General features: G+C 43.0%; 1 protein-coding gene across 5 annotated transcripts in view; it reads right to left on the reverse strand.

Annotated features, from left to right (window-relative positions):
* The window catches only part of ppp2r5eb (protein phosphatase 2, regulatory subunit B', epsilon isoform b), a 151,462-nt gene that overhangs the window by 56,543 nt on the left and 71,279 nt on the right, over positions 1–23,640 (reverse strand). For all 5 annotated transcript variants that reach the window (XM_083633778.1, XM_083633779.1, XM_083633777.1 and 2 more), the window contains exons 3-4: positions 9,336–9,532; positions 4,767–4,868 (exon numbers count right to left, since the gene is read on the reverse strand). In XM_083633778.1, the coding sequence (XP_083489904.1) occupies positions 4,767–4,868; positions 9,336–9,532 (299 nt within the window). The remainder of the gene's footprint in view (positions 1–4,766; positions 4,869–9,335; positions 9,533–23,640) is intronic.

The raw sequence follows: 23,640 nt of genomic DNA on the forward strand, positions 1-23,640 counted from the left end.
GATACCCCACCTGGGCAGTAGGCACTGAAGATATGGGGGGGAACACAACCACAGCGCCCACAGTGTCCCAGGCGAGAATCGAACTCAGGACCTTCTGACTGCGAGGCGACAGCTCTACCACTGAGCCACCGTAAGATTTGTTGCCTTGCAGAGCTCTTTTTTTCCTCTTTTTTTCATAAGTGACAAATTACGCTTTTACTCTGAAGGCAGAACAACCCAACTTCCTGTTTTAGCCTAACTTGCTATGCCTAACTTTCTGGCTGTTGCTTGCTAACCTGCAGTCACTTGACACTGGTGTATTTGCGCTTTTGGAGGTGAGTCCTAACGTTACTCGGTGGCCTCACGTGTTGTTATGTGAACTAAAGGCAACATTTCAGCATCCAGTGATAACGTCTTTGTTCGTGCGCGCGCGCGTGTGTTGTGGTAATCGTTACCTTGCACAGCCCGCCCCGCAGTGCAACACGCTGCTCAGTGCTCACACACTGCTTTTTGGAGGGGTTGAAATAAGTTCATTGCTGCTGTCTTTAGTAGCCAGCAGTAGTCACAGCCTCCCAGAGAGACTTTACAGCGGGGAGAAAAGACGAGTAGTGTCATGTACGCGTGCTGCTACAGCACACGTACATGACAGAGAGCCGCCCCACCGTAATGTAATTACCCTAGTTAAAAAAATCGATTTTACGATTTTCATTTTTTTAACATCGTCCTAATTAATTTGATTACGATTCAAAATAGATTTATCGAGCAGCCCCTAACATTTTCTTTAACCGTTAGTTGCGCACCTTAACACATTCACTGCCAGCCATTTTTTTTTTACTGTAGGTAGCTTCTGCCAGAGGTTTTTTTTGAGGATTCTGGCTCATCTTTCAAGACCCGAGGATTCTTTTCTGCTAAGATTTTGTGAACACAAAATATCTCAAAAGAACTAATAGAATGTGTGCTTTCTCTGTCTAAAAGAGTTAGTTTGTAGAGTTAGTAGTTATGTAGGCATTAGCACTTGAATACAGCATGGTTTCAGCGTCTGAAAATTTAAGCTGAGATAAATAGCTTTTTGTGAAATTCGATAGAACAGTCACTTTAACCATTCATTTTTGGCATCAGTAAGACGTCAGACATCTAAACAATAGTTTTGAACAGTAATTTCCTCCATAACAGCAGGAAACCCCCCTCTACTTCAAACTCCTCCCTCCGTGTGTGTTCTTCTTGGCTGCAGCGGGCGTGTCACAAGCGAGTTGCTGCTGCTGCTGCTCCTGTCTGCTGGCGGCCGCTGGGCAAGTCTGGATGGGCTCGCTCGTTTCTTGGGGTTTCGGTTGAGAAACCCCAAGAAACGGGGTTTCTTTTGCGATTCTGGTCTTATTTATGCTGCGTGTTTCAAAGTGTGTTGCACCCATAATCTATTATGCAAATTTGCAATTCCCCACCGCCAGCAATCAGCGCGAAAGCGAAAGCGTTTTCGCCAATCCATTTTACAGTATGAGAATGGTTTCATCGCGCGTCCCCCTGCAGTTTTGGCTCGGCTTTTTCTAGAATGGAGAGCACTGTCGCCACTTAGTGGGTCGGTGGAATGGGTTGTACACGTTCGGTGGCTTCAATATTTATATAAGAGATGTAAAAGGGTTAGATCAACGTCCCACCGTTAAAAACAAAAACATTTTTTTTTTGACGTATTAACACGTCATTGGCAGTCAACCGTTGGATTTTTTTTGACGTATCAACACGTCATTGGCAGTGAACGTGTTAACAATCAGTTAATCGGTTATTGTAGTTTCTCTCCCCCAACCACCCTTCACCTAGTATTTAATATTTAGCTATAACTTTTATGAGTGACAGCGTCCAAAATCAGCATCCAGCGATAATGGAACGTAACATGACGTTTAGCGATGCTCGTCGAGGAATCATAAATTGCCCCTGGAGTTGAATTTTGAGAACGGCGTCGCAATATTTACACATGTACTTTTAAAATGTGATGCTTCCATGCTGTTGCTAGCGCGAGCTTGCTGCTAATTTTAGCATCATGGTTTCATGGGGTTTGCTCAACTCACTTCCTCATGCGTGACGACCTTCTCACATGACCACTCCTTCTGTTGCGCTAGCTGGGTGAGGTACGCCCTCTGCTGGACTGGTATAATTAACACACTGTGAGCTATGAAGACTGAATTGATGATACAAAGTAACAATGTTGTTGGTCAAAACAGTTAATTAATTTTAATTGGCTACATTAACGGCAGTTAACCGATTACCGGTTAATCTTTAACATCCCTAATTATGTCACTGATATCCTGATGAACCACCGACATGGAAAAGATGGACGTCTGGTCTGGTCCCGTTCAGTGAAGCCGCTGCATGTTAGATCGCCGCTCTGGCGGCAGGTACCCAATATAGGTCACAAGCCCCGCCTCCACATGTTAGTGGATGGGGAAATGGACAACCGAAACAATCACAGTACACGTCAGATAATTTTTTCACAAAGGTGGTTTGTATCATTTTAGATAGTTCTTATCACGCTAATGCTGCAGCATGTGCCAGTGGTCATTTTTCTGATCAGTTTGTTTTTAATTAGTTATTTGACATATAAAAAGGGATGATTGACAGCTGTGGCAGCCAGTCTCAAGCCGTCATTGGCTGGACAGGCTCTTCATATTATAGATCTAGCGTTAGTTTTACATAGACAAGACACAGTTATGTGTACTGCTTGGTAAAACACTGCTTGATCTGTTATCTACCAGACATATCGATGGACCGCAATAAAAAGGACATTGTTTTGAGAAAGGTGCGCAAGGAAGTAACGTTGGTTGGGGACTGAAGTAGTAAGTTCAGAAAATATGTGTTTTATTAGTTACTCCAGCTACGTTATCGGCTATTTTAATACACAAAGGTTTTAACGGATGCAGGCTAGCATTAGCCGCTTGTGTTAGCCAGCTGTTTTGCATTATTTGTCGGCTTAATATTACTATAACATAACAACCGATAACGATAGCTGGAATAACACAATAGACCATACATGGGCAAACTACGGCCCGCGGGCCGGATGCGGCCCGCGGGCGCCACCTGTGTGGCCCGCGATGGAATTAAAAAAAATAAAGAAAAAAAATTTACACAGTGCACCTGAACGCAACATGCAAGATACCCGCTGAATAAGTGTCCAAATGTTCATGTCATTCTGGCCAATACTCCACTTCTGTTATAGCATTTCAGTCTGGAATATGGAATATCTTTCAATAATCTTTATGACTAAAAGGCTACATTGAATTAGAAATTAAAATAATTAACTCATTGGTTTTGGATTTATTTAGCTTCAAGACTGCATTTTTGTTCGTGTGACCCTCAACACAGGCTTTGATCATCCCGGGCCACTTACTGATACTTATGCTTAAATTAACCCACTCATATTCTGATTTATTTCAAGAAAAACATTTTGGCTAGTGGAAATTCTAATTGGCTGGTAACTTTAAAATCTAGCAGCCATATTGGCAGGTGGTCAAAAAAGTTATTTTCAAGCCCTGAGAGCAGGTGGTGACATAGGAGTGAGTGAGAAAAGGGTTAAGACTGAATAATGACATCACAACTGTTAATTTAAAATGAGTTATTCCTCTAAACGTGGCTTCAAATGCACCAAATGTTTCACGCTGGCGCCGTTCGGCCCTCAGCAAAACCTGGTAGCGAGGACATTTTTTGTGGCCCTCTCTATCATCAAAGTTACCCATCCATGGGTTACAGCATGACAATATTTGTTCGGCCCCCGGCAACAATCTGGGTTTCTCATGTGGCCCCCCATGAAAAATAATTGCCCACCCCTGCAATAGACATATTTTCAGAACTTACCAGGTTGTCCAACTGCCTGCGTATGCCAGGAAATCTGTTTTATAACATTAACTCCCGGATATAAGATGGGGCCTACACAAGTGTACACATTACAATTACAACCACCAGCCATTAGCTAATCGCTAACGGGTTAGCGTTAGCTTATACAAACAGACACCGGAGGTTTTATTTTTGGTAGTAAAGCAATAAACGTTTTATATGGATATCTCAGGGAAGTGCTTTGACTGTGGGGATGTTCATTCTTCACAAGCTCCTCTCTTAGCTGTTGTAAGGATATACAGAGAAGAGAACAGGCAGCCTGGCTAATGCACTGGGCTAACGTTACTAGGTTTGGCTGCACCTACCCACCCTATACCAGTAAACAACGTAGCCTAAAGCATCAAGGTTAGATTTGTTAAACCAACATTTGCTCCAAAAAGGAATTAAATCATAAAGTTAATCAAACTGCCACGGAAACATTAGGCTAATCAACACAGAGCTGCAAACATCAGTTCATGGGATAATTTCCCCCTTATAGCTGAGTGAGAGCAGCCCGGAGGTCTGACTTGTCTGGCTGATACAAGCTCAATCTCCGACAACGAAAATCAGATTTCCGTACAGGTGTCATTTTGATAAACTGACCTCGTAGTGGGAATCTACATGGTTACTTTTGGCGAGACAAAAATTATTAGAACTTAAAGTGCCATATTTACAGAGCTAGAGACGATTGACAACACAAAGCACTGTGCACAAATCTAGAAACAGCAGCCCTACATAAGAAGGTTTAGAGGGGATAGGGGGTGGGGGGACTCAGACTGAGGTTTCAACCCAAAAGAGCTACTGCGCAGACTCTGGTTCTCTGATCTGAGAAGATTTTGGCTTCAATAGACCATACAGGGAGGAGATAGGCATGCTCTCTCCATTCATATATATCTCAATGTGATGAACAAACACACTCGCGTCTGTACCTGTAAGTGTGGCCATGAGGCCTCGAGCGTGGGCTCATCCTCCTCGGGGTCGAACTCGTTACTGTCGCTGGGCGGAAGGGTCCGGAATATGTTGTAAGACACCTGCAACACAAACCACACACACGCTCAAAACTACACACGTGTATGTGTGTGTGTATGTGTGTGCTGACGTGACAAAATGGTACTTGAAAATGATTTGCCAATCATTGAAAACAAGGCCAGGTCGAAACCTGGCATACGGCCGGTGCATGCGATCGTCACCCATATACTATACCCATACACATTTTAACAATCAACAGAATACATAAGCCGTCATCTGATTTTCCACCTTTTTTCCCTGTTTCTGTTTAGGGATGCAGGATAAAGATTTTTTTTTTTAAATAAATGCTGCAGCTGCACACTTACTGTTTAAACTTGAATTATGATTGTAGTTTTTCTTTGTTCTTTGATGTGAATTTATGGCTTTTTGGCACCTATGTAACCTTTTAAGGTTGAGATAATTGTATTATCATTATATGGTCCAAATATTTCAATAAAGCACTTGAAACACTTGAAATATTCTTGCTTGGGTGGTATCATTCTACTTGAAATGATGGTAAAATGTATTATTTTTAGTAAAATAACATGTCACGTGTGCAATGCAATATTTGTAATGGAATCATTATGGGACACGGCTAATAGCCGAACTTAGCCATAGTTCCATAATGATTCCATTTGCATTGCACACATGCTACACTATGCTAGCTAACGCTGTGCCAGGTATTAGCCGTGTCCCATAAAGATTCCATTACAAAACACGTTAACGTTAACGTTAGCCAAACGTTTTTTGGTTACACAATGCATTGCCAGCTAATGTGACAGGATAAGGTCCGTTTGATATGTTGTTAAACGTCTTATTTTACACCGTTTGAAAGAATGAACCCACCTTGAATTCTTTGAACAGGTCTGGGTGCCTGTCTTTCAGGTGCTTGGCGAGATTGGATGTGTTACCCTTGCCATAAAAAGTTGAATGTAGGCTAAGTAAGCAGAAGCACAATATTGTTTTTGTTTTAAATACTTGAGGGTTACATGCCACTGGTGTTGCACTGTCTGCACTCACTGCCATACAGAGTTGAATGTAAGTAGTAAGCAGAAGTACATTGTTTTGTTTTAAAGTTGAAGGCTACATGCCATTTGTTCATTGGAAATGGTTGCATACTTTAATAAAGGAGATCTCACCGCTGTTTACATGCTTTTCCGATCGGCTAACACGCTAGTTATAGCCTACTTAGCTCAGCTGTTAGCTACTTATCTTAGCTCTCTGCCTCGCGGTAAGATGTTCATGTATATTTGCTGGAAGGGGAGACATCTCCCGCTACTGTTGATGTCCAGAGACACTGGGAAATGTGTGTTTGTTTATTTGTTGCGTCGCGTGTAACATTAACATGGACCCTCTGCGGCAGTGAGCGACTCTGTCAAGCTGAACGATCAGATCAGGGCAGACAGGAAGTCCGAAACCGGACATTCGTCAAATAAAACAAATTTCAAAGTAAAAGCCCATCTTGATGAAAGGGTGCCAGAAGTCGTGTAAGGAGTCGTGTAAGGAGTCGTGTATGCAGCGATTGGGACACACATGCTCCTATAGGCCAGTGCAAGCACCGGCCTAAAAAGTTGTAAAATCCTGTTCCAGGCTAATGTCTTTTTTGCATAATAATTAATTAATGATACAGACTATATATATACAGTATATATATATATATACAGTATATATATACAGTATATATATATATACAGTATATATATATCTATATCTATATCTATATATATATATATATATGAGTCCGCCTGACCTTAATTTCCCACTTTTCTTACTGTACATTGTACCTTGGCATGAGACAAATAAAAGAAAATGCACACGCATTTCACCTCCGACCACCCAAAACAATGCACTGCACTTTTCTTTGCTTTTACTTAGATTTAAATGAGCCTGACATGGTTAAATAGGTGGCAGGCTGGGGTACATCACCCAATAAGTCTTATTAATCACATTAGTAACGTTAGTGCATGTAAAAATTGTTTCAATTGTTGGGTCTAAAATAAAGACCTACCTGCTTTATCTGTAAAGCGCCTTGAGATAACTTGTTGTGATTTGGTGCAATATAAATATAAAGTTGATTGATTGATTGATAGTAATGTTTGTTACAGTAGCGTTAGGTCAAATGCTAACGTTAAAGGCACTAAATGCGATATTCAGCCCTACTACATGCCCGCAAAACACTATTATACACCGTATATCTAGTGAGGCAGGAGAGTTATAATGTATTGAGCAGTAAAAGAAGCCACGCCCCCTCTCTGTGTTGTGAAAACACAGCTTTTCGATTCAAGCCTGCTGCTTCATCGGGCCGAGGCTCCTGCTTTTTTTCTGTGGATTTTGCTCTTCCCCGTGTTTATAAATGGACAAAGAGCAACCCAGCTAGGCTTGACAGCATACTGGATCAAGCAGTGACTGTGATTGGGAAAATAAAGCGCGGATGGCTGTGAAAATAAGGTTGGTCTCTGTTTGTATCGCAGTTTGCGACGTGTTTCCTGGTTGTTTGTTTACACTGTGCGGTAAGTCGGCTGTGTCGCTTGCTCTGCATGTCTTGATAGCAGATGAGTGTCTGGGGTTGCATAGTGTAGATGGCAGACGCTATAGCAGAGCAATGCGAGTGTTTACCGTGGCATTGGAAGCCGTGGATATGTTTATAGACTGTGTTTTCGTTTTGATGTTAAAGCTCCAGCATGACATCTAGTGGCCAAAAATCTTACATAATGGACCTTTGAACAGTATGTGGATGGAGAATGCCAACACTATTAGCACCATGTTGTATAGTAAAATAAAAACACAGATTTGGTTGATCTAACCTAGTTTGTTAGTGGATTATGCAAGCTTTCCAGTCACGTCCGGTCCATTTGGTAGTTTATATTGGTCCTTTTTCTTCTTTTTTTACATAAATGATCTACCTGGGCGGCCCTTAATCTACCTGGATGAGAGAGATGAGACATGAATAAAACCTTAAAAAATATTTTCTGAAACCAAGCGGGTCCAACGTTGTCAATGACAACAATATTGTTATTAAAAGCAGACTACAGATGATTGACACGCAGTGCTCAAACTCACTTTCAGGACAATAGGCTAATTAAACTACATGAGCTCAGCTGGGAATATTTGCTTAAACTTTAAACTGATGGAAGAAAAGCTAAGAATAGGCTATTATTGTTAGTTATAGGGGTGGGACAAAATATCGATACTCACGGTATCGCGATATTTCCACTTGCAATACGTTATCGATACACTGATAGGTTATATAGGTAGGTTATATAGGTTTTCTTGTTTTAATAATAATAATAAAAAGACTTAATGTGTAATTTTTCCTCCATGGTATCGAAAATGGTATGAGTGAGTGAGTGAACTCTGAGAGAGTTCATGTCAATTCTGCTAATAAATACATAATACCTGCTTCTTGCCTTTTAGGGGTATTTTTTTCTCTTCAGTTACACAGATATCGTGATGTATCGTAGGTTAAATTTCTTCCAATATATCGATTATCGCAGAATCGCTGTATAGTGATAATATCGTTATCGAGGGCCAAGTATCGTGACCATATCGTATCGTGAGTTACTCCACGATTCCCACCCCTAGTTAGTTACCTGTAGCCTTCATCTGACAACTCACTTGCCAGTAATGTGAGCATTAGCCTATATCCACCAGTTTTTTTTTTATGACTCCTCTTTCGTTTTTCTCATTCGTCGTTTCAGACAAACCCCCCTGCGGACTCCATTTAACAAGCCCCTCCGTGGAATTTGCTGGCTCTTGCCTGAGACTGAGCACGAAAGCATCAGCGTTGATGCTGCGCGGCATAGAGACATGCATTTCTCCCCCCCGAAGCTTGCATTTTGGCTCATAATGTTGAGATTATATAGGCTATAGCATGCTATCAACTGTTTTTAAGATCAATAAACACAGATCTAATAGTTGACCGGAATCTATTCCATTTGTCCGGGAGACTGAAATCTGGCGGACACCTTGACTGGCACGGAAACTCTGGTGTGTGTCACTCACCCCCATCACCATTTTGACGACCTCAGGGTAGGCCTGCTCGGTCAGGTAGCCCCACCCCTTCCCCATCACCATTTTGATGACCTCAGGGTAGGCCTGCTCGATCAGGTAGCCCCACCCCTCCCCCCATACCATTTTGACCAGCTCGGGGTAGGCCTGCTCGGTCAGGTAGCCCTGCCCCTCCCCCCTTACCATTTTGACCACCTCGAGGTAGGCCTGCTCGGTCAGGTAGCCCCGCCCCTCCCCCCTCACCATTTTGACCAGCTCGGGATAGGCCTGCTTGGTCAGGTAGCCCCGCCCCTTTCCCCTCATCATTTTGACCACCTCGAGGTAGGCCTGCTCGGTCAGGTAGCCCTGCCCCTTTCCCCTCACCATTTGACCACCCCGGGGTAGGCCTGCTCGGTCAGGTAGCCCCGCCCCTTTCCCCTCCCCATTTTGACCACCTCGGGGTAGGCCTGCTCGGTCAGGTAGCCCCGCCCCTTTCCCCTCACCATTTTGACCACCTCGGGGTAGGCCTGCTCGGTCAGGTAGCCGCGGCTGACCGTCACGTAGTCCACCAGCTCATTGAGCGTGGAACGCTTGTACTCCTTCATCTTCAGGTCTGACAGCGTGTCCATGAAGTCAAACACCGTACAGCACTGCTGCAGCTTCTTCAGGAACAGCTCCGGCTGCTCTGGCGCTGGCACGTCTGCAAACACAAACCAAATGCACACAAACCAGACGCACACGAAGAAAAGAAACGCACACAACACAGTCACAGATATACAAGACACACACAGAGACCACACACACACACACAGCATGAACACAACATACACACACACACACACACAAAGAAAGAAGTCAGTAAAATTGGTGTAGAAATCCTTCCAGCCCACACAGATCTCGTGACCTCCACAGAGAGAGAGAGAGAGAGAGAGAGAGAGCTACACAAGCAAGCGGCTAGATACTGCAGCTGCAGCTAGCGGGTGTAGTTCAACTTCAGTCGAACTGAACGACGACTTCCAAACCAGATCCGCTGACTGAGTGAAGTTTTAATGTCGTGATGAACTTGGATGCAAACTTGGACGCAAACTAATGCTATATATATATATATCAGTGTTTCCAAGTAGCAGCGGTGGAGTTGAAGCAGCGGCCGGTGACCCCCCCACCCCACCCCCGACCGGTGACCAAAGGTCGGCCAGATTTGGAGAATTATTAAGATTAGGATTACACTGTTGTGATGTCATTATTAAGTCTAACCATCGATTCCACTTTGTCTATAACCAGCACTCAGGTCAGAGTGTTCTTCAGCGGCAGCAGGTCCTGCTCTTTCTGCTGTATCTTATTATGCCTGCTTTTTTTTTCATTTTCAAGGACTTCACGCAAATCAAATAATTGATTTTCAAATATAAATTTGGCCCAAAAGGGGCATCAAATTTGCATTATATTACATTTGGTCTTTAACAAGTTAATTCTACTATCAATCTTGTGAATGGGACGGGAAACTATTTGTCTAAAGATTGCTTTGACTTTGAACAGATGCTCATACCTCAGTAAAGGTGCTCTTATACTCGAGCAAAGCTCCGTGGGGTGGGGGCCCGCGAGTCTGCGTGCAGACCTCGCGCTGGGGCAGATGCCATTATACTCAGAAAGTGATCAGCATGTATTGTACAATGGTGAGAACAGCCCGTGAAAAGTCGCAATGAAACGCTATTATGTGCAGTACTGAGTGCGCTTTCACTCTCAAACGACTGCACATCAGCACATGAAGGAATCAAATCACCAAACTTGTTTTTACTGAAAGCCGTTTTACTTCTCAGCCGTGATAGCCTACTCTGTGCTGCTTTTAATCTCTCTCAATAATGCTCTCAACACAACACATTTACTTGGTAAAATTACTAAAAACGAACAGTTGCAAATCAAAGTTTATAGCCTACCACATGGGTCAAGGAATGTGGCGAAAACACAGCTCAGTGTTCAGGGTTCAGTGGCTTGAAAGCGGCCATGTTTGGAGAGAAGCCGTGCGCTGCTCGCGCTGTTAGAAAAAAAATCATGCACAAGGCGAGCGCCAGACGGAGCTAGCGAATAACCACGCCCAACAAATTTACGTCATTTGACGCGCCCGGCCCTCGCTCCACCCCCGCGCCCTTCACGGCAGGGTGAGCATAATTCAGCCTTAACAGTGGCTCCTGAGCTTAAAAGCAAGGGAGGAAAAAGATGTGGGTGTTTTTTTTCTTTTCTTTTGCAGTTTTAAGACAGATTTAGAGGAATATCTCAGTTTAATTTAGCATTAGGATTAGACTGTTGTGATGTCATTATTCAGTTTTAACCATCAATAATTGTTCCTTTTCTCATTATTTCATTTCTCAGAGTAAATACTGTATATTTATTCCGATATTTTTGTCAATTATTTGTGCTGTTATGGTTATTATTAGCTTAGTTACGGTACTCACTTCTACACTAGCTTAGATTGTGTTACTTATGGATGGAATTATAGTGAAAATAGATTATCCCCCCTTTTTGCTGGGGACCCCCCTTTGAAAACCACTGGCTTATAGGCTACAACGGTTGTGAGAAGCTGTTTTTTCCCACATTTTTGCACATTTTCAATGCAGATTGAATAAACAATGTGCATTATTTAAACAAACAAATAAGATGGATTAAACAGCTGTCATCTGGTGCATTTAAGGCCCAGGAGAAACAGAGTTGATCTGGGAATAATTTCTGGTTGAGCAATGCACCTCAAAATAAAGTAAGCCATTTACACTTAGTTTGTCAGTAAAAGGTTTGATGAATAAATAAATCTACTACTGTACTGGTGACAGTAGCTGTCATATACAGGGGAAGTGACTATCAGCTACTGTCATCAACGTAATATCAACATACAAAAAATGTAAAAAAAAAAAAAAAAAAAAATTGCCGGCAGTCAGGCCACTCACTGAAGAGCAGGCCAGGCGCTGCCTACTGGTTTACTAGTGGTTTTATTACTTTATTACCGTAAATTCCGGACTATAAGCCGCGGCTTTTTCCCCGTTTTTTGGCCCTGCGGCTTATATAACGGTGCGGCTTATCTATGGATTTTTTCAGAAAAAAAAAAAAAAAAAATACAAATAAAATCTCTCTTTTTTAGCACTCTTTCTAACTATAAATCCACTTCTGTTTTAATTTCCTCTCTTGCCCTCTTTTCACCACACCGCGGACACTGTGTGCACTGTAAAAATAAACAAAGGTGGTGTTGTGTTATGTTGTTTTGTTGAAATGTTACGGTAATACGGTAAATGGGAGCTTCCTCAAACAGCCAACAATCCCCTCTGTGCGTGAACCCTTACATATGGTAATTACGGTAAGCAAACGGCCACTCGGTGACCTCCAAAATCGATGGATTTTACAGGTTACACAGCTTCATCAGCACATTTTATGTGCATTGCTTTGCTGCTTGTTTTTTCGATTATTTTTTTGTAAAGCACCTTGAATTGCCTTTGTGTATGAAAGACTTGACATCATTGGCGGAAATCAACCGGTTACTCCTACCGGTTCAAAGTTCATCAGCAGCCCGGAATCACAACAAGACGAGCAGTAGAAGCAACTCTCTCTCACTTACCATGGGGAAGGTACGCAGAAATTCACACGACGCAGCTTTCAAGTTGAAAGCAGTCAATCTCGCATTAAAAGAGGGAAATAGAGCAGCAGCGCGTAACCTGGGCATCGACGAGTCAATGGTGAGGCGTTGGAAGGTGCAGCAGGAGGAACTGTCTCAGTGCAAGAAGACCAAAAAGTCCTTCAGAGGTCATAAAAGCAGATGGCCCGAACTTGAAGATTCCCTTGAAGATTGGGTGTTGACCCAGAGAGCAGACGGCCGAGGCGTTTCCACGGTGCAGATCCGACTGAAGGCCAAAACAGTCGCCACCGAAATGAAAATTGAACATTTCATAGGTGGCCCATCTTGGTGCTTCCGATTCATGAGACGAAAGGGACTGTCCGTCCGGGCGAGAACTACTGAACAACTCCCTCCCGACTACCAGGAGAAAATCACAAACTTCGGCGAATTCACACAAAGGAAGATCACGGAATATTATAGGAGTGTGAAAACATCCACAATCACCAACGGGTTCCAAAAGGCTGGACTGCTGCGGGATGAAGAGGATGACGCCGCCACAGCTGGCGCTGAGGGCCGTCAGAGGCTTCAGAGGCTGTTCGATGCCGACACCGACAGTGACGAAGAGGAGTTCGTTGGTTTTGAGTGACAATGAAGGAGAGAGGAGAGTGGTTGACGAAGCCACCCTGAACCTGTTCGTTTCCGACACTGAAGATGAGGACTTTGGTGGTTTCAGTACGCAGGAAGAAGAGGAAGACGAGGATTAGTGACTTGACTTCTCTGGTTACAGCCGTTTGCTGCACATATAGCCTATTGTTGTGTGATTTTGTCTGGGGATTAGTGACCTGACTTTTGTTTTGTTTTGTTGAAATGTTAATAAATGGGAGCTTCCCCAAACAGCCATCTCTTTCCCGACAATCCCCTCTGTGTACGAACCCTTACATATGGTAATTAAACATCAAAACGCCCGCGGCTTATAGTCCGGTGCGGCTTATATATGTAAAAAACAGTCAATTTTGCTGCTGCGGCTTATATACCGGTGCGCCTTATGGTCCGGAATTTACGGTAGTTAGTCTGAAGTAATAATTACACTTCAGGGTTAAAGTGGGTGCATCTCATTGTAAAATTGGACTTGGCCCAAATTGGGCTTCAAATGGCCCAAATTGGGCTTCAAACGACCCAAATTGAGCTTCAAACGGCCCAAATTGGGCTTCAAACTACCCACATTGAGCTTCAAACGGCCCAAATTGGGCTTCAAACGGCCCAAATTTCACGCGCGTCGGCCCATATCGGCCTGGCCTGCTTGGTATCTAATGCCCGGCCTGAATTATGATCCCAGTCCGCCCCTGTTTTTAACTATATCGCCCAGCCCTACTCATGATACAGTCTCTAGTGTATGATTCAACTTTTCCCATGTTCTAATCTACGGTAGTGTAAAAAGCAAACAAACTGAAAAAAGAAAAGAAAAAAAGAAACAAAAATCGCAATAAATCGTAATATCGAATCGCAATAATCGTAGAATCGCAATACCGTAAATTTCGGACTATAAGCCACGGCTTTTTCCCCGTTTTTTGGCCCTGCGGCTTATATAACGGTGCGGCTTATCTATGGATTTTATCAGCTAACGGCCGCTCGGGGACCTCCAAAATCTATGGATGTTGGTATGAGGCAGAACGAGAGCAAGACAGACATTACGAGAGCGAGACCCTGATTGGATGATGTTGCAAAAAATGTGCCTCGCGACCTGATTGGAGCACTGTGCCACTACGCTCTCTCAGCCACTACAGTAAAACACCCTCCCTCCTCCCTCGCTCCAGGGGGAAAATGGCAGCGATTGAGCCTGAAAGACAGTCTGAATGAAATTGAATGTAACATTCCCAATTCTATGTATTACATTCTAAAAAACTAACGGCAACATTTTGGAAGGCTAAGCCACACAACTAGCTCGTTGTAATCTAACATCATGCTTCAAAAGATGGAGAACTGGCTGTGTTACGACGATGGCGGCGAGAAGAAGAAGGAAAGAAGGAAATCGAGCAGCAGCACGTAACCTTGGCATCAGGGTGTTGACACAGAGAGCAGACGGCCGAGGTGTGTCCACCGTTCAGATCCGACTGAAGGCCAAAACAGTCGCCACCGAAATGAAAATTGAACATTTTAGAGGTGGACCATCCTGGTGTTTCAGATTTATGAGACGAAAGGGACTGTCCGTCAGGGCGCGGACGACTGTGTGTCAGCAACTCCCTCCCGACTACCAGGAGAAAATTACAAACTTCGGCGAATTCACACAAAGAAAGATCAAGGAATATTCCATCGGACCGGAGCAGATCATAAATATGGATGAAGTGCCTTTGACGTTCGACCTGCCTCTCACTAGGACTGTTAACAAGAAAGGTGAATCGTCCATCACGTTGAGAACCACAGGTCACGAGAGAACGAATTTCACTTGTGTTCTTGGCTGCACAGCATCTGGAGTAAAGCTCCCGCCGATGGTGATTTTTAAGCGTCTCACAATGCCAAAAGAAAAGATCCCCAGCGGGATATGCTTGTTTTGTTGAAATGTTAATAAATGGGAGCTTCCCCAAACAGCCATCTCTTTCCCGACAATCCCCTCTGTGCACGAACCCTTACATATGGTAATTAAACATCAAAACACCCGCGGCTTATAGTCCGGTGCGGCTTATATATGTAACAAACAGGCAATTTTGCTGCTGCGGCTTATACTCAGGTGCGCCTTATAGTGCGGAAATTACGGTACTTAAGAATCGCAATATATATCGAATCGGCACCCAAGTATCGTGATAGTATCGAATCGGGAGATAAGTGAATCGGCACAGCCCTAGCGGCCGCCCACTCTTGTTGGCTCGTGTAATACAATGCAACGACTGCCTGGCTTGTGAGCTAACTTACTGCTTGATAACAAATAAATAAAAAGAAGGGGAAAATATAATATGCTGCTACTGTCGTGTAAGTCTATATATTACTGTCAGGACATCACAGCAAAGTGGAATTTTGATGTCAATATATAAAATCCCCAATCACTTCTAAAAAATGGGAGGACCACCATCTTCCTCTCCCTCACTAGAAAAACCTCCTGTGCTCAGTAAGCACCTTTTGTCTTTTTTAATGCCAACTTTGGTCAAAATAGAAGACGTGACAGTCACTGACAGACAGCGGTATGTGGTTCATGTGAAATTCAAGGACTTTTAAGCACTCAGTGTTTCCCACAGGATTTTGAGTATTTGTGGTGGGGGACCGCAGACCCCCTAGGGGGGTGCGGGGGCATGCCCCCCCGCAAGATTCTTTTAAACATTTTAAAGTAAAATGCATGAATTTGGTGTACTTTGAGAAAGCTTAAGAGCAAAATTAAAAGGCTAGATCTATACATGTCATCATTACTGTGCTGTGGGTTTACAATGACAAACAAAATTTCTCCCTATAGGTCAGGGATACTCAACTTGCTTTGCCACTTTCGTGAAATGATAGAAGGCGAGGGGCCAGTTAATAAACAAACAATATTAGGGGTGTCACAATATATCGTCCCACGAAATTTCGCGATAGTAAAACGTCACGATATGTATCGTTGAGATGAAATCTCATATCGCAAAAAAAAAAAAAAAAAAAAAAAAAAAAAAAAAAAATTCAAAAAATAGACTAAGAAACGTCTTTGTTTGTTGAAGTTCAATGTGTGGAAAGTAGTTCAGTTGAACAAGTCTCTGAAGAGACACATGAGAAGTTATACAGGAGAGAAACCATTCAATTGAGTTTCTGGCAAAACTGTTTACTTGACAGGAAAAACTGAAGATGCATAAAAAATAGATTAAGAAAAGTCTTGTTTGAGTTTGAAGAAAAACTGAAGATGCATAATGAGAATTTATACTGCTGAGAAACCTTTTAGTTCAAAGTAAATCTAAGTGACGGTGTAACTCATTCTATTTCAAGATAAGCCTTATCTCCAATCTCATGTTTTTTCTAGTTGTTATTGTAATAACAATTTCCCACAACAGCATGTTTTGTATTTGTGCATTTCAAATAAAATACTACTTTTCCAGTCATATATTGTCATTATTCAAGTTTAAAAAAATATTGTTAAAATCGTATCGTATCGTATCGTTATCGTGAACCCAGTATCGTGATACGTATCGTATCGTGAACTGAGTGTATCGTGACACCCCTAAACAATATACATTTTTCTGTAGCGGATTGTAGGTTTTTGGGGTGTCAGCCGGAGTTTAGGCTGACAATGTTGTGCACACCGGATAGTTAGTTAAGTTAGTTAGGTTAAGTACCGTAAATTTCGGACTATAAGCCGCGGCTTTTTCCCCGTTTTTTGGCCCCTGCGGCTTATATAACGGTGCGGCTTATCTATGGATTTTTTCAGCAAAAAAATAAATAAAAAACGGAATTCTCTCTTCTTTAGCACTCTTTCTAACTATAAATCCACTTCTGTTTTAATTTCCTCTCTTGCCCTCTTTTCACCACACCGCGGACACTGTGTGCACTGTAAAAAAAAACACAGGTGGTGTTGTGTTATGTTGTTTTGTTGAAATGTTAATAAATGGGAGCTTCCTCAAACAGCCATCTCTTTCCCGACAATCCCCTCTGTGCACGAACCCTTACATATGGTAATTAAACATTAAAACACAATTAAAAAAAAAAAAAAAAAAAAACATTAAAACACCTGCGGCTTATAGTCCGGTGCGGCTTATATATGTAACAAACAGGCAATTTTGCTGCTGCGGCTTATACTCCGGTGCGGCTTATAGTACGGAAATTACGGTACATACATAAGTGCCTGGGTAGCGAGCAGATGGCGGTATTTGACAATTTAGCAGCTAAATCATAGATTATTGAAAGATATTCCATATTCCAGACTGAAATGCTATAACAGAAGTATTGGCCAGAATGACATGAACATTTATTGGACACTTATTCATTCTTTTTGTGGCAGTCCAAATCCTTTTGTGGCAGCCCGCCACAAATTCCTTTATGTATGGGAAACACTGCACCTTGTTTAAAAAAGGAGCTATTTTCAAGGTATTCCAGGACTTTAATTTTTTTCCTCAAAATCCAAGCACTTCCAGCACCTTGGCAGAACCCTGTTAATTGCAGTTTTTCCTGAATGAACTTGCATCAAGACCACAGTGTTGTATCGAATCAAAAAGTGTTAATTTTAGGGCTGTCCCGAAAGCCATATTTAGAGCGTTGACGCTTTGGGGAGATAAAATCGTTCATAATAAAAAACTTCTACGGTCTCCGGCGCGGGGGCAGGAGGGTGGGCTGTAGGGCTGTTCGATTTTGCCTACAAATTAAATTGACGATTTTTTCTCTCAAAACTCGATTTTCAATTTCTTTATACTATTATACTTCTCTAAACATTTGTTGCCCTGCAGAGCTCTTTTTTTCATAAGTGACAAATTACGCTTTTACTCTGAAGGCAGAACAAGCCAACTTCCTGTTTTTGCCTAACTTGCTATGCCTAACTTCCTGGCTGTTGCTTGCTAACCTGCAGTCACTTGACACTGGTGGATTTGATCGAGCACTCTGTGCTCTTTTGGAGGTGAGTCCTGGTAACGTTACTCGGTGGCCTCACGTGTTGTTTTGTTGTTATGTGAACTATAAAGGCAACATTTCACCGTCCGGTGATAACGTCTTTGTTTGTGTACGCACGTGCGCGCGTGTGTTGTGGTAATCGTTATCTTGCACAGCCCGCAGTGCAACATGCTGCTCAGTGCTCACACTCTGTGCTTTTTGGAGGTGTTGAAATAAGTTAATTGCTGCTGTCTTTAGTAGCCAGTAGTCACAGCCTCCAGAGAGACTTTACAGCTCAAAGGTCATAGAGAGGTTAATTTTCGAACAAATAACTATCTAACATCACACAAGCTTCTATTTGAATTCCAATCGGGCTTCAGAAAATCACACTCCACGGACACCTGTCTGCTATTCCTCACTGACCACATCAGACAGGAGGTTGATAGGGGCAATTATTGTGGCATGGTCATGTTAGACCTGCAAAAGGCATTCGACACCGTTAACTTTAACATCTTGCTGAGTAAGTTGGGGGCCATCGGCTTTGACAGCACATCATGCAAATAGTTCGGTCCTATCTGGAGGGAAGAGAACAGGTGGTAGATGTAAATGGTACCTTGTCCCCCCCTCTACCAGTAAACTGTGGGGTCCCTCAAGGAAGCATTTTGGGGCCTATGTTCTTTCTCATATACATGAACGACATGCAATCGGCAAGCAACTGCAATTTATTCTTATTCGCAGATGACTCTGCTCTCCTATTCTCACACCGGGACAAATTGCTGGTTGAAACCGTCCTTAGCGCCGAACTAGAGAAAATTGGCACTTGGCTATCTGATAACAAACTATCTCTACACCTCGGGAAAACAGAATCAATTCTGTTTGGGTCAAGCGCCAATCTCAAAAAATCTCCTGGCTTCTCAATTAAAGGCCGGCTTTACCGTGGGGAATATGAATATATATTAATTCTTAAAAAATCTTAAATTTCGAATCCGTTGAAATTTTTTAAATTGCTTGTTCACAGCCAGAGAGAAAAAAAAAAAAAAAAAAAAAAAAAAAAAGGGCCAGGTGACGCGTTTCGCGTCGAAACGCGTCACCTGGCCCTTTTTTTTTTTTTCTCTGGCTGTGAACAAGCAATTTCAAAAATTTCAACGGATTCGAAATTTAAGATTTTTTAAGAATTAATATATATTCATATTCCCCACGGTAAAGCCGGCCTTTAATGTAGGTGCAAATAAAATCAAAAATAAAGACGAGGTCACATACCTGGGGTACATCCTGGACAATAAACTCTCTGGTGAGAAAATGGCTCTAAAGGTGATTTCTAAAGTCAACCAAAAAACAAAATTCCTAGCAAGAATATCATCATTTATCAACAGAGAGGCTATGAAAGTGCTAGCAGGTGCACTCATCCAGTGCCATTTTGATTACGCCTGTATCTCCTGGTACTCAAACACCACCAAAGCACTTAAAATCAAACTCCAGACCTCCCAGAACAAATTAATCCGGTTGCTCCTCAATCTCCACCCCATGACTCATCTCCTCCCCGAGCACTTCTCTGGTCTTAGATGGCTCAGGGTGGAAGATCGAGTCTCACACATTAAAATGTGCATGGTGCGCAAGATCAAGAACAGGACAGTCCCAAACTACTTATTGGGGTACTTCTCCAATGTCAGTGAAGTACACAGGTACTCCACCAGGGGGAGCTCCACGGATTTGGTTCCCATTAAATTCAGAACCAACATGGGGAAAAATTCATTTTTATACTCTGCCGCCGTTCAATGGAATGCTCTACCATCAGCACTGAAAGCAATAGATTCCTTGACAAATTTTAAAAATGGTTTAAAAAATGGTTTTATACAAAATGGTCTTAGATTGACCTTTTATTAATCTTAAAATGCTTTAAAAAATGGTCTTATACAAAATGGTCTTAGAGTGACCTTTTATAGGTGTCCCCCATTAGGTTAGATTAGGTTATATTGCTATCTGTTTATGTGTGTGACTGTACGTGTTGTTTTCTTCATGTTTTATGTTTTTGCACACAGGCATACATTTGCACACATTGTCATGCACTGACCTATACACTCACACTTCTGGGACCACAATGGAAACAAGCTCTTGAGCTTTCTTGTGCCTGTCCCATTGACAGAGTTGGAATTGTATGCGTTTTGTATGCTTTTATTTCTGTTCAATAAATAATTCAATTCAATTCAAAAAACAGTGGGGAGAACGGACGAGTAAGCAGCACGCGTACATGAGAGAGCCGCCCCGCCGTAACGTAATTACCCTAGTTAAAGTGTAAATTAACTCATTGAGTGCCATTGACTTCTAAAGACGTCAATTCAAATAGTAACGTAATTGACGTCTAAAGACGTCAATTGCGTTTTTTGACGGTGGGACGTGGATTAAAGCCTGATGCATCTCCTGTAAAAATATGGGGGATTTTGAAGGTGTATAAGCTATTTTACGGACCCATTAGGTGGCGACAGTGCTCTCCAGATTAGAGAAAGGTGAGGAAAAAACAGAGAAGAAGCCGTGGGGAAACGGAAACCGATGCATGCTGGAGCTAACGTTAGCTGTGCCTGTGAACAGCAGCCAATCTGCTCCCACAATTGAGCCTTTCTGTCTCTGTTGCGATAGTTTCTCCATATGATTAGTTGCCAGAAAAGGAGCACCCGACATGAGCGTCTTTCTGAAAAGTTAAATTATTCTCAGCTGGGAGCGCTGGGAGCCGGCGCACAAAAACGGCGGAGCGCTCTGAAAATAGACGCTGGGTGCAGCGCACTTTGAAACGTGCAGCAGAAAATTCAGAGCAAACGTGCAACAGAGAGCCACCAGAGACACTCCCACGGAGGAGGAGTTTGCAGTTGAGGGGGGTGGGGCACGCAGGGCACCATACAACACCGACCCAGACAGCAGGCTCGATGGACAGATTGGCAAACACAAGCTGGAATACCTGATGCCCACCAGCAGTAAATCAAGACCAGCAAGAAGGTGTAGGGTCTGCGCACGCAGGGGCCAGCGCTGCTGGTTGCAGCTAAAAAATATTATTTTGCCATCAAAATTCCTTTGTTTTTGCTGTTTTATTGAAGTAAATTACTGTTCAGATATTTGAGGTGTCACTACATCAGAAAATATTAGCTTCAGAGTCAGTGATGTGCTTGAAATGCTTCATTTCACAAAAGGCTCATTATCTCAGGTTCTAGTTTGAAACATCTGTTTTTGGTGAAACCAACCTATTTTCTACTGCTGATAACTAAAGAACGGAAAATGATATAAATAAACTTTTTTTTGCTGATGATACAAGAGAGTCTCATCGTTCTTTGGGCGTGTTCGGTGTTTACATAGTAATATCACACAATATTCTGTGGGTCTTGAGAAATCACTGAAAACGCTCTGAAAGGGCTGGCACTGGGAGTGTCCGTTTTCCAGAAATGGCTGGCAGCCAATGAGTTAAGGTCACCAGACGTCCCCGATTTTCAGGGACAGTCCCCGTTCTTGGTGACCTGTCCCCGGCTGGAGCTGTCCCCGATTTTCTACTCCTCATCTGCGGCTGAGATTACGGTTTTTCAGAGGCTGTAGCAGGCTCATTGTTAAAGCTAGAGTGAATACTGATATCATATGAAACTAGAGGACCTAAGGCGGCAATCCTCAAAGTCCGGACTCCGGTCCGCATCCGGACCGAGACACCGTCCTATCCGGACGGTATAACCTACAAATCATTGATAACTTACATTTTCACGGAGCGTTTCTATGTTAACCGGCACATGCTTTTATAGTATTTACGGTACTACTGGTTTATCTGCCAGGAAGCTCACAGACCAATGCATGCGCTGTACATCATCACACGTGATGCTACTCGGCCAATCAAATAAGCGAATCGTTTCTCTCTGTTGCTTCGAGTGGTGCTGCGAGAGTGTGATACACGGACGGAGGCGAGGCGAGAGATAGTCATTCATCTCCATTCATTGTTCTTATGGGCAGATCAAAACCAGTATGTCTTGTGTGAAGTGCGGTGCGATCCTGACCTGTCTATGGAAGCGCCACACATGAGCAAACACACATACACACACCAGGGCACACTCACTGCCCAACGCAACAGCATGCGAGGTTGATCGACAGACACAGACAGACAGACAGACAGACAGACAGATAGGGAGCTCACTTCTCTCAAGAGAAAAGTTTGTTTGTTGGCTGAGAGTGTTAACACTTTGAGTGCCACGGCCCTTGGGCAAAAGGTTGCTTGCTGTGCCACATAGGCCGCAATGCATTTTAAAACAGTCATATAATTTCTTTAATAATTACTATGTAAACACTGAACACGCACAAATAACGATGAGACTCTTTTCTATCACCTGCAAAAAAAAGTTTATTGATCCCATTTTCCGTTCTTTAGTTATGAGCCGGAGAAGATAGCTTGATTGAACCAAAAACAGCCCTTGTTTTCTACGAGCTGAGATAATGAGCCTTTTGTGAAATTAAACATTTCAAGCACATCACTGACTCTGAAGCTAATTTTCTGATGTCTGGGTCTGTCTGGGTGAAGTGTATGCTGCTCTGCGTGCCCCCCCCCCCCACCCCCTCAACTGCACACGCCTCCTCCTGGGTGTGTCTTATGTGTCTGGTGGCTCTCTGCTGCTGCACACACAGTGAATGGTGCGCGACATCCAGCTTTTTGGTTCCGCGTGTGTTTGTCACGGGCCACAATGCTTCCAGTTGAGAATAATAAGACTGATTATGCGAATGTGCTGTCGCAGGTTGCTGTTGCTATCGGACACGGAGGTGCTCAGTTGTGACAGCGGATGCAGCTGCTGCGGGCACAGGCACTGGCGTTTGGCTTCATGCATGTCGATGCATATGGACGGATGCGATGCGATTTCCTTTTTCCCCAGCGACTTCTTCTGTGTGTTTGGCTACACTTTCTCTTATCAGGAGAGTGCTGTCGCCACCTAATGGGGTTTGTAAAATAGGTTATAGACCTCCAATAGCTACAATATTGTAAGAGGCGATGTAAGAAGCTTAGATCGACACCCCCCCGTCAAAAAAACAATTTGGAGTTACTGACGCCATTTGGCGTCGCTGGCAGCCTACGGTAAATTTCTAATGACGCCATATGGCGTCGCTGGCACTCAATGTGTTAAATGTGAAATGGGGTGAAGACAAGGGGAAACTTATTTATCTTAAAGGCCCATTCCGTCGGTTCTGGCGAGAAATAAATGTGCACAAAGTGTTTATTATTGGCAATGAGTGAATGCGCCTTGACGTAACTTAAAAATGGCGACCAGGGGCGTTTCTCTCAGACCAGCCGTTCAGAACATACATGGAAAAACCGCAGTTTCGAAGTGGATAGCATCTCCCGCCACAGCTAGAAGATGTGACGTCTCGCGCGTTCACGAGCTTGTCTCTTGTCCTAGACGCTAACAGGAAAGTAGCTTTTAACGTTACGTTCGTCGCTAGCTGCTAGCTAAAGGAAACAACAACACAGACTCCAGAAAAAGTCCAGACTAAATAAATAAATATTTATCTAATGAAGCCCGTCTGGCCAGACAGCAGCAATGTGACCGACATCTAGGGATGTCAATTTTCGGTTAATTTCACTTTCGATTAACCGACGCTAATAATCGATTAACCTATCGGTTAATTCATAATTTTTTAATATAAAAAAAAAAAAAAAAAAAAAAAAAATTGTCTAT

Source organism: Poromitra crassiceps (genome assembly GCF_964638095.1).
Source record: "Poromitra crassiceps genome assembly, chromosome: 3".
Lineage (NCBI taxonomy): Eukaryota > Metazoa > Chordata > Actinopteri > Beryciformes > Melamphaidae > Poromitra > Poromitra crassiceps.